This window comes from Bufo bufo, chromosome 3 (assembly GCF_905171765.1).
Source record: "Bufo bufo chromosome 3, aBufBuf1.1, whole genome shotgun sequence".
NCBI lineage: Eukaryota > Metazoa > Chordata > Amphibia > Anura > Bufonidae > Bufo > Bufo bufo.
In genome coordinates, this window is record NC_053391.1 from 527883724 (window position 1) to 527895781 (window position 12058).

The following is a 12058-nucleotide window of genomic DNA, read 5'->3' on the forward strand; positions in this document are numbered from 1 at the left end:
TGTCTCCTTGGTTTTCACTCTTATGGTGCTGTCGTGGGTGAGGGGAAAAATGAAGATTACTCTTACCGTTAATTGGATTTTCCTGAACCCACGACAGCACCCTCATTTCCCATCCCTGTTATTTTGGTGGTTTGTACATGTGTTGGGTGTTGCTAAAGAAAATAAAAAAAATAAAAAAGAATGTTAGTTACAATAAGATATACTGCAGTGGGAGGAGAGCCTCCGCCTTTTTGTACATCAGGTTTCCCGCCTGTGGGGGCGGAGCCTCTCTCTCGTGGTGCTGTCGTGGATTCAGGAAAATCTAATCACCAGTAACAGTAATCTTAATTTTCTGTGGATTGGTGTACTTCCCTCAGATCCCACAGAACACATTCACCAAAGAATAGAAACAGCACACAGACTGCAGAAAGACAGCAGACTTGTTGTGGATTTCTCTACTGAATACAAGAATCCAAAATCAAATTCTAGCACTGCAGATATTGCTGTGTGGATGCCCTGTAGATTTTCCTCTAAATTATTTTAATAATAATTAAAAATGTAAAATAAATGAAAAACTAAAATAAAATGTAGTACATTCAACTTATCATTGCCCTGGCACTTCTGATCCGTCACCAGCCTCTGTTCACACGTGACTGCTGTCACAGACAGCAGCAGTCAATGGGATGGCTGGTCATGGATGGAGCCAGGTGTAGAGAGTCCGTTGGGGAACTAGAGTAGCGTCAAGAGAACAGTAAGTTGAATATACTGCTTATTTTTTTTATTAAAGGGTCAAAACTTTTGATTAGTCAGAAACGTATAAAAAGTTTTGATTGGTTGGGATCTGAGTGCTGAGAGCTACACCGATCCATAGCGCGATCTCACTCCTTGCAGAAGGAGACGGAAGCAGGAAGGGCCATAGGATATGGATTTCCATTACGTGTGAACTTACCCAAAAAGTGTTTGTGCCCTGGTAGCATGTTACTGCACTTCCACATGAGGCATGAAAGACATTTCCCATGAATTGTGTATTATAGCAATTACTCCTTTTAGGAGCAATCTGAAAGCAGAGTCAGTTGTTTGAAGATAGCCAATGCCTAATGCACTGTATGTATTATCCAAGCTACTGCTTAAACAGAGCAATTTCAGGCAATATGGGGGACCATACCATGGAACTGCTTTTTATGTCATTGCTTTGAAAATCAATATGGTTACAACACAAGCACAAAAATTCTAATGTCTTTTGTGTCAGGTCACGTGGTTCAGTATGGTTTCAGTACGCACGTTTACAGGGAAGCCTCTTACCTGACTTTTGACAGGTGATTAAACTCTATGGCCGTGCAGGATGTATGCCCATCCGTCATCTGCAAACGTAGCATTCGAGGAGCTGCCTGAGATTCCTCATTGTCTTTTGGTGCAGATACATTACGGATTTTCTGAATTTGCAGAACACATGGACCATCTATCTGGAATAGGTAGAACGGATTTAGAAAAAAAGCAATCATATGCATAAGCTCCAGTTTGAAAACATAAGAAGCTACAACTATCCCCAGGAAACGAAGAAAGTGTTGGGTCTTTGGGTTAGTAAAGGGAACCTGTCAGCATCAAAATGGACCATAAACCACCAGCAGTACCTTACAGCTTGACATCAGGTTTCTAATGACGTTCTTGTGTGATGGCCTTTTGGATTCTTTAAAGAATGAGTACACCCTGAGATTTTGCGCATGCGCCGAACGATCACCTTACCGACGCCTGTGTATTGATCCCTGCTGTAGTGTACTTGGCTTCAGCAAGTCAATGCGCACAGTCACAGGATCAGAAGCGCCAGCATATTGACTCACTGACGCCAAGTACACTACTACAGGGATCAATGCGCAGGCTCCAGACAAGAGACCATATGGTGCATGCATGAAATCTCAGGATGGAATCGCGCCTCAAAGAAACTAAATGTGAAGGAGCGGGATGGTGGCAAAGTGAGCTCCAAGCGTGAAAGCCGCTGCCTCCTTGACTTCAAGAACCCAATTTGCATACGACCTGCGGGGGAATAAAAGTTGTTTTACAGCGATCATGCACCTCGGACATCTTACATTTTAGAAACCTGATGTCAATGGTTGTAAGGTACTGGTAGCGGTAATTGTCCATTTTGGTGCTGACAGGTTCCCTTTAACTAGAGGATACGATTGCTAGTATTATGGGGCACTAGAGAGACTTCTTGAAGAAAGGTATCGTGCACAGTATAGAAAATATCCACAGTTATGAGGTGATACCACAGATATACCACATAACCTACACACCATGTCACTACAGGGTACATGCACTGTGCTAATAGGGGATGTAGAAAATCTACAATCGGAAGCTTATGTCGAGTCTTGTATTAACAATTCTGCTGGTAGCTACTGAGGCACTCCGCACCATTGTCAGATACACCTCGGACAGCATCGTTGTAGGAGGACGTATGTCTTTTTTTACAGATTTCTGAACAAATGCAAACTGACTAATCAAACCCTGTGTACACACTGAGCCAGCAGGATACGCTGGGAGAGGTCAGCTCTGAAGCCAGCAGAAGGTAAAAAATAGAATCTGTTGGCAAGTAGAAATTATTTTATGACCGTAAAGGGCAATATTGCACAGGCTATAAATGTCTGAACACTGGGGCCCCCCACTCATTACTAGAATGGCTCACCAAAAATGCTGTAATAAATGCAGTTTTTTTACAGTGTATATAGAATGACAGCTAAAATCTAAAAATGAAAACAGCAGCTCAATGCTGGTCATTGTTCACATTCGCGTTTACTGCTGTACAGGACAGTATCGGTGATTTTTATTTCTATTTCTACAAAGCATTTTTATTTCATTCCTGAAGTAACAATAGTATACAGAATTTACTAAATCCAGGTCCTAGAATCTTTCACCTTCTATCCAGGCAAGGCTGAGTTCAGTGTTCAGCCTTTACAGGACAGATTTGGCACATAACTAGGTCTCCGCTCAGAGGAAGATTGATGAAGCGGAGACAAAAGTCCTGCATGCTTGATTCCTCATGGTACCAGTGTATATACGGAGAGCTCCTGGAGCACAAAGTGATGGAAGGGAAACATGCCTGTGTACATCGCTGAAGAATAGGCAGGCGCTATATCAAAAACAGGCTGTCTTCATTCACTGAGAATGACTGGTAGTATCTCATCTTCTCCATTCTGCAATCATTACCTACCTATAAAGCACAGGCAATGCACATTCTGCCTCTGTAGCCACATCCTGACCTATATGAAAGCACTAAGCACATCATCATCTCTATACATGCCTTGCAAAAGTATTCACCCCCCTTGACTTTTTTCGTATTTTGTTACATTACAGCCTTAAGTTCAATGTTTTGTTAATCTGAATTTTATGTGATGGATCAGAATAGTCTAAGTTGAAATGGAAATGGGAAGTGAAATGGGAAAAATATATAAATAAAAGTATTGTTTAGAAATAGAAAACAGAAAATTGACATGTGCATAACCATCTTGGATGGATTTTTTGCAACTGTCGTGTCACAGTCGCGGCATGTCACATGTCGCAGTGCAACACCATAGACTATCATTATAAAAATTGTTGCGACAAAAAAGTAGGGCAATGTGTTTTGGGGTGTATTTTTGCATACACCCATGCTGGGCGAGAGAAATATCTCTCTAAAAGTCAACTTTTCCCATTTTTTTTATACAAAGTTGTCATTATAGAGAGATATTTCTCTCACCCAGCATGGGTATATGTAAAAAGACACCCCAAAACACATTGCCCAACTTCTCCTGAGTACGGAGATACCAGATGTGTGACACTTTTTTGCAGCCTAGGTGCGCAAAGGGGCCCAAATTCCAATGAGTATCTTTTAGGAGGGCATTTGGATTCCAGACTTCTTCTCACGCTTTAGGGCCCCTAAAATGCCAGGGCAGTATAAATACCCCATATGTGACCCCATTTTGGAAAGAAGACACCCCAAGGTATTCCGTAAGGGGCATGGCGAGTTCATAGAAGTTTTTTTTTTTTTGGCACAAAGTCTCCCTTTCCGCTAACTTGTGACAAAAATAACATTTTACATGAACTCGCCATGCCCCTCACAAAATACCTTGAGGTGTCTTCTTTCCAAAATGGGGTCACATGTGGGGTATTTATACTGCCCTGGCATTTTAGGGGCCCTAAAGCGTGACAAGAAGTCTGGAATATAAATGTCTAAAAAATTTTACGCATTTGGATTCCATGAGGGGTATGGTGAGTTCATGTGAGATTTTATTGTTTGTCACAAGTTTGTAAGAAAATAAATAAATAAATCAATTTCCGCTAACTTGTGCCAAAAAAAATGTCTGAATGGAGCCTTACAGGGGGGTGATCAATGACAGGGGGGTGATCAGGGAGTCTATATGGGGTGATCACCCCCCTGTCATTGATCACCCCCCTATAAGGCTCCATTCAGAGGTCCGTATGTGTTTTGCAGATCCACGGATCGGATACGCAAAACACATATGGACGTCTGAATGGAGCCTTACAGGGGGGTGATCAATGACAGGGGGGTGATCAGGGAGTCTATATGGGGTGATCACCCCCCTGTAAGGCTCCATTCAGACGTCCATATGTGTTTTGCGGATCCGATCCATGGATCCGTGGATCCGCAAAACACATTGATCACCCCCTGTAAGGCTCCATTCAGACGTCCATATGTGTTTTGCGGATCCGATCCATGGATCCGTGGATCCGCAAAACACATTGATCACCCCCTGTAAGGCTCCATTCAGACGTCCGTATGTGTTTTGCGGATCCGCGGATCCGCAAAACACATACAGACGTCTGAATGGAGCCTTACAGGGGGGTGATCAAGACAGGGGGGTGATCAGGGAGTCTAATATGGGGTGATCAGTGGTTAATAAGTGACAGGGGGGGGTGTAGTTTAGTGGTGTTTGGTGCTACTTATTACAGAGCTGCCTGTGTCCTCTGGTGGTCGATCCAAGCAAAAGGGACCACCAGAGGACCAGGTAGTAGGTATATTAGACGCTGTTATCAAAACAGCGTCTAATATACCTTTTAGGGGTTAAAAAAAAAAATCGCATCTACAGCCTGCCAGCGAACGATCGCCGCTGGCAGGCTGTAGATCCGCTAGTTTACCTCCGGTGCCTGTGCGCGCGCGTTCACAGGAAATCTCGCGCCGGCGCGTCCACCCAGAATAACAGGGCCGCTGCAAAGACGCAATCCTGCGTACGGTGGTCCTGGGGTGGTTAAAGGGGCAGGGCGTTGTGGAGGTCACTGTTAAAGGGGCGTTCACTGTGGATGTTACTGTTAAGGGGGCAGGCCGCTGTGGAGGTCACTGTTAAAGGGACGCACACTGTGGAGGTCACTGTTAATTAAGGGGGCAGGGGCCACTATTAAAGGGGCAACTGCTGTGGAGGTCACTTAAAGGGAACCGGTCACCTGGATTTTGGGTATAGAGCTGAGGACATGGGTTGCTAGATGGCCGCTAGCACATCCGCAATACCCAGTCCCCATAGCTCTGTGTGCTTTTATTGTGTAAAAAACCCAAATTAACCTGAGATGAGTCAGAGCTTGAAAATATGACTCTTCTCTGGTCACACAAGATATGACTCTTTTATGTTAATTTGCATAAAAGGCGAAAAAAAAAAAAAAAAGCATAATACTTATTGAATTTGTCTGCAAATGAAATTAAAAGTGTAATTTATATGTTTAGGGTAACACAATGAACATTTAGAAACGCTCAGTGAGGGTAGCACAGTGGAGGTGACAGGTTCCCTTTAAGGCAGCAGGGTACTGAGGAGGTCACTGTTAAGGAAGTGAGGTGCTGTGAAACTCACTGATCAAGGGGCGGGCTGCTGTGAAGGTCAAAGTTAAGGGGATGGGCTGCTGTGAAGGTCCCATTTTAAAGTGGTGGGGGACTCTGGGGGGGGGTCAGTGTTAAGTGGTGGGGGATTGTGGAGTTCACTGTTAAAGGGACGGGGTGCTGTAGAGGTCACTGTTATGGGGGATACTGTCGATATCTTTTAACGACACACACAAACATTAAATGAAATAGATGAAATATAACCGTGCAAAGCCGGGTCCTTCTGCTAGTGTTAAATTCCAAAATCAGACAGCTCACGACCTCAGTAACGATGTCCGCACGGGAAAGGAGCAATCCCCATATGATGCATAAGAGATGATCCCAACAGACGTACTTGCTCTTCAGAATGTGCTTCTGCTAGTGTTATCATAAAATATCTGCAGCACATCTTTCAAAAACCACTCAAACAATAGTATAATAGGAGATTGCGGCACATATAGGAGGGAAGTGACATACAGCATGCGACTCATAGCAGCCGCTTTTTGTCCTTTGTAAATGTGGGGGTACATTAAACCTTGTACTGTGGAAATCAATTTGCAACCTATTGATCCATTGTGATCAAGATCCACACAAGTAGTGTATGAAAAGAGTATTCATCGCACGGAAGAGAGAAAATGCATTCTGTTCTTGCTGTATCATTTCATTCTAGGTTACAGTGTGTCAATCGGAAAGTCAGTGCTACCCCTCTCACTAGATGGGTGAAGGCAACCATTCTGACAGTGTTATTATAGCATCTGATCCAGAGATTACAGCATATTACCACCACAATAGCCAGTGGCTTACATGTTCATCCCAGCCAATCACAGTCAAGCTGACATTTTTATAGCTCAGGTTTAATAATTAAAGGGGCGGTTTGACTAAAACCCTCCTTAAAGCTCACAAATGTTGTAAAGTAAGAAGAGCACATTTACTCCCCACTTAGGCTGATTTCAGACGAGCGTGTCCTGTGCTCCGTGCGGGAGCGTGATTTCCTGTCATGGACACTGCTGGTTTAGCAGGATTGCGCAGCATTATAATCATTTATAATGCTGTATGTCTCTGTCTGACCTGTATCTACTGAATTATACTGACAGCGTTATGCCAGTATAGTTCTGTAGAGGTAAAGTTATCCAGAGACATACAGCATTTTAATTCAAAAAAAGGTAGAGTCTCTGTGCAGGATATTAGTCTCCTCAAGCGCTGCAAATCCCAGGACAAAGTGGGTGAAAAGTCTGCAAAACTAATGATAAAGAGAAGGATTGCGCTGCAAGAGAAGATTATTTTCCGTTGTTTCTTTTTCCCTTATGAGCGTAATAATCTTCAGTTAAAAGGACCACATACAATCGATAACTTTCAATAATGGCATGGAAACCTGAAATGCAGTAAGTGTTCAGGTTTCCATGCCATTATTGAAAGTTATCGATTGTATGTGGTCCTTTTAACTGAAGATTATTACGCTCATAAGGGAAAAAGAAACAACGGAAAAGAATCTTCTCTTGCAGCGCAATCCTTCTCTTTATCATACAGCATTTTAAATCATTATAATACTGTGGACATTCCTGCAAAACCAGCAGTATCCATAACGGGATATCACGCTCCCACGCGTAGTGTGATTTCTGCACAGGACACGCTCATCTGAAAGATGCCTTAAAGAGTTGTCTCATCACAGACGATGGGGAGCGGTGGGATATGTCCTCATTGTCTTATAGGTGCGGGTACCACCGTTGGGACCCGCACCTATATCGAGAACAAAGCCCCGAAAGTTGTGGAGGGCGCCCCGCACATGCGGAGCCGCCCTCAATTCATTTTCTACGGGGCCGTCGAAAATAGCCGAGCACTGGCTCGGCTATTTCCGCCGGGCCCATAGAAGTGAATGAGAGCGGTGGCCGGTCATGCGCAGTGTGCTCACATTCACTTCTATGGGGAGTGCACGTGGTGGTGGTGGCCAGACCGGAGCCCTCCAGCCACCATCTGGCGGGGCTCCATTCCAGAGATAGGGGTGGGACCCGCACCTATAAGAAAATGTGGGCATATCCTAGCAATATGCCCCCATTGTCTGAGATGAGACAACCCCCAGCGCAACCTCTCCAGTGCTCACCCCCGGTTTCTGTGACGTAGTCGTATTCAGCACATGTTCATAGCTAATGACTGGTGTCAGTGGTCTGGAGCTGTATACCGCTGAGGTCATTGATTGGTAGGTCCCCGGTGTAGACTGTAGACACAAACAGGAGGTGAGGACCACCATGGAACGGCTGAAAACAAACCAGTGGGGGATTAAGTGGTGAGGATAAGTTTTTTTATTATTTTAATACATTTAGGGGCTTTGGGAGGAGGTTTTCATGTCAGTTGGAAAATTCATTCAAGGTGCAACAATTTTTTAATTTTTTATTTTTATAAAAATGTAGGGCAAATTTTATTAACTTTTACAATATACTTTATTTAGCTTTCTTTTGTGCTAAAACTGCAGCCCCTATGTTATCAGCAACTGGCCATTGGTAGGGAAAATCCATATCCAGCATTCAGTATACTCTGAACACAGTTCCTACACAGGCTAGAGGCACAGCTTGTCCTCAGCCCATCTGCTGCACAGATATTTCAGTGTCGTTCTCCAGCCTTCCCAGCCGGTTAGTTGGTTCGTGAATGCACCGGGTAGGGGAGAGAGTCAGACACTGGCACAGGGCAGGAGCAGTGCCCTAACTGGTCGCTGCTTCATTTTTTTTAGTGCATTCGTTTCCATACATGTGGGTCAATATGTGCAATATCTGCTCCACTGCTACTGTTCTGTTTGCTTTGATGTTACACTAGTGAAGCCATGATGGGTCATTAAAAGTGGTTTTCCAGGCTGCTGATATTGGTGAGCTATCCTCCGAACAGGTCATTAATATCAGATTGGTGAGACACCCCCACAATCAGCTGTTCCTGGAACTAGCACTGTCAATGGAACAGGAAGAACAGCTCCATTCAAAGTGTAGTGGCCATACTGGGTTACTGCAGCTCATCTCACATTCACTTTAATTTTATTTTATTTTGGGGTAGATATGACTTTTTGATCACTTTTTATTCATTTTTTAGGGGAGTCAAAGGTATCGAAAAAACAATAAATCTTCCATTTATTTTATTTTTTTCAATTACGGCATGCACTACACTGAAAAATATTTAGGACATGTTTGGATATGGCAATGCCAGTTATGCTTATTTTTATTTTTAGTACTTTTTTAATTGTTATTTTTGTATCCTTAGGGGACATGTATATGTGATCTCCTGATTGATTATACGATAGATTGCAACAGAATACTATTAGTATTAATATTATGGTAAGTCTAGGGGATTTTCACAGGTTGCCTGTCAGGCCGTGCCTCGGGTATGGCTTTTCAGACAGCTCACCATGACAAGGCTTGGAAAACTGCAAATCTGGACAAGGGCAAACATGTGGACTCCATGGGGCTGATTTGCATGTGACAAACCTGCCAACGTTTCCAAGCAGAATCACAGTCAAGTGACACGTCACTCTTCTATGCAGATTTCAAATCAATGGCTAAAAAAAGCCATAGCTGAACACCAGTGCCGACTGCCCTTGAAAACAATGGGATGAAGATTTTGGTGCAGAATATGCACTGAAATTTAATTAAAAAAAATTAAAAAAAGACAGATAAGCTTAATGTCTAATCAGTCTGATCCCAGAACCAGCCAAGCTCCGGCCAGGGATAGACACAGATGCACATTTTCATTTTATTTTTTAAGCTCTTCTTCTCTCTTCACACAAAGTGCGGTAAGTGGATTGCAGTAAAGTGCAGTCATTTAACAAGCGGATTATAAAAAATTATGTTCCTACAGCCAACCAGCCTTTACTTCTACCTAAAACTTCAGAATGTACACTAAGTATTCCACACATACCACTGCTACTGAAAAGCCTGAAAGCCAGAAAATGTGATCAATAGACAGAGGAAGATATGCCTTCCATGAAGTAGCCACCATGAGGCGTGCAGTTATAGGATTCAGGCAAGGAAGAAATAACAGCATCCTCCACATAGAAATAATACGTGACCTCATTTAACCCCATCAGGTAGGTCACCACAATAATCAACGTTACACCATAGCCACTCATTAAATTGCACATTGTACTTTCTAAGCATGACTACTTAGAAATGCCTGGTGTTTCTCACAGTGTTAGGAGTCACATCAATCAATCCAAAGTACACAAATTCTGCAATGCGCATTTCACGAATGCTAAAGTACTAATTTTGTTCTGTATTCTCACTGCCAATATGTCAAATCGCACAATGAGGATGTTTCTGGGCTAATGCTGCCACCTAGCGGTCAAAAATGAGAATACAATTTATCTGGTAGAGAAGTCAACAATTTGTTTTAAGGATAAACAGAAAGAAAAAAAAAAACCTTTTTTGCTAATCCTTTTTACTTTTTATACTTACATGAATTTTCTGAAAAGGAACTATTTTCTTTTTTCCTTGTCATGTTCCCCAATGATCACAATACCGTGTCATGCACAAAAAGAGCAGACTATTTTAAGTGTAGATATGACTGATTCACTGGAAACCTAAACATTTGAAGGAACACTAAAACCACAAATGAATGATAAATGTAAATAAGAAATACCATTGACCTCACGGTCTGAAATCATTTTGTCCTCAGGCATGCAGACCACAGCAGGGAGTCTGCTGCCCCAGCCAGTTGTCTTACAGCTAGACACAGGACAGTGAGAAGGATGATGGGAACACAATAGGACCAAGAGAAAGAAGGAGATGAAAAGAAACACTGCCAAGATATTTTACAATTATTGTGCATATTCTGCGTTTAGTGTTACTAGTGCTCATGCAGCTAACTGTATTATTTCTTTGCTCTCATGCTCCAAGTCATATTCCTAGGAAGAAGTCAACAACCGTAATGTGGGGATTGGCCAGCAACTCGACCAAGTGTTTAGGGTCTTGGTATTAAATTGCATGTGTTTTAAATGTTTAAAGGGGGTGTCCAAGTTATTTTTTGATTCTATGTTTCTAACTAGGCAAATATAACAGCTTTCCGATTTCACTGAGGGTCACATGACCTGTGATGTCAGCTTCTCTCTCTGCTCTGATAATGTTTGTGCACAAGCCTGAGAGATCTGTACAGGAGAGGAGAGGTCACTGTGTGGCCACGCCTCCCTGCACTGCCAGCTGCTGCTTATTGCTCTCTCCCAGGATTCTTAACCCCTTCAGCTGCACAGACTCAGGGCTGAAGTGTTTACTGTGTAGCTGCAGGCGGTGAGGAGACAAATGCTGGGCACAGGAGCTGAAAGAGAAGTTCTGCTGAGCATTGCAGGTAGGGGGAAGATCCTGTGTAGCAGTGTCATTGTACAGCTGGGACTTGTAGTCCTACACATACAACATGCTGCTGAGTCTCCCATCAGGCAGACATGTCACTGAGGGCAGTACTTGTATTCACTCCCTTAGCAGTGCGGGGGAGGGGCAGAGAATGTTTTTATTGCAAGTAAGCAAAGGGCCAGAAGAGAACAAGGGAAATGAGGAAATAGATTTTTTTTTGCCTAATACTTGCTTAGCTCAGTTTGATATAATTTTGTCCAATAAGGTAAGCATTTGCTTTATTACAGGTGTGTTATACTAATGTCCTGATTAGGCTTAGATGGTGATTAGAAACATAACCGATTGTCTTTTTAGGCTACTTTCAAACCTGCGTTCGGGTGTCCGCTTGTGAGCTCCGTTTGAAGGCTCTCACAAGCGGCCCCGAACGCATCCGTACTGCCCTAATGCATTCTGAGTGGACGCGGATCCGCTCAGAATGCATCAGTCTGGCAGCATTCAGCCTCCGCTCCGCTCAGCAGGCGGACACCTGAACGCTGCTTGCAGCGTTCGGGTGTCCGCCTGGCCGTGCGGAGGCAAGCGGATCCGTCCAGACTTACAATGTAAGTCAATGGGGACGGATCCGTTTGAAGATGACACCATATGGCTCAATCTTCAAACAGATCCGTCCCCCATTGACTTTCAATGTAAAGTCTGGACGGATCCGTTCAGGCTACTTTCACACTTAGAAATTTTTTTAAACTATAATGCAGACGGATCCGTTCTGAACGGATCCAAACGTCTGCATTATAGGAGCGGATCCGTCTGAGCAGACATCAGACGGACCCGCTCTGAACGGTAGTGTGAAAGTAGCCTTAGCCTGTTTTTTTTAAAGCACCTCCTCTAAATGGGAAGATCAGAGAGCACATATCCTCTTTGACTGGTAAAA

The 12058-nt window shown here is 43.4% G+C and overlaps 1 protein-coding gene across 2 annotated transcripts in view; it reads right to left on the reverse strand.

The window, feature by feature from the left end:
- The window catches only part of TDRD3 (tudor domain containing 3), a 367839-nt gene that overhangs the window by 215808 nt on the left and 139973 nt on the right, over positions 1 to 12058 (reverse strand). For both annotated transcript variants that reach the window (XM_040425380.1, XM_040425379.1), the window contains exon 4: positions 1282 to 1442. In XM_040425380.1, coding sequence (XP_040281314.1) covers positions 1282 to 1442 — 161 coding nt within the window. The remainder of the gene's footprint in view (positions 1 to 1281; positions 1443 to 12058) is intronic.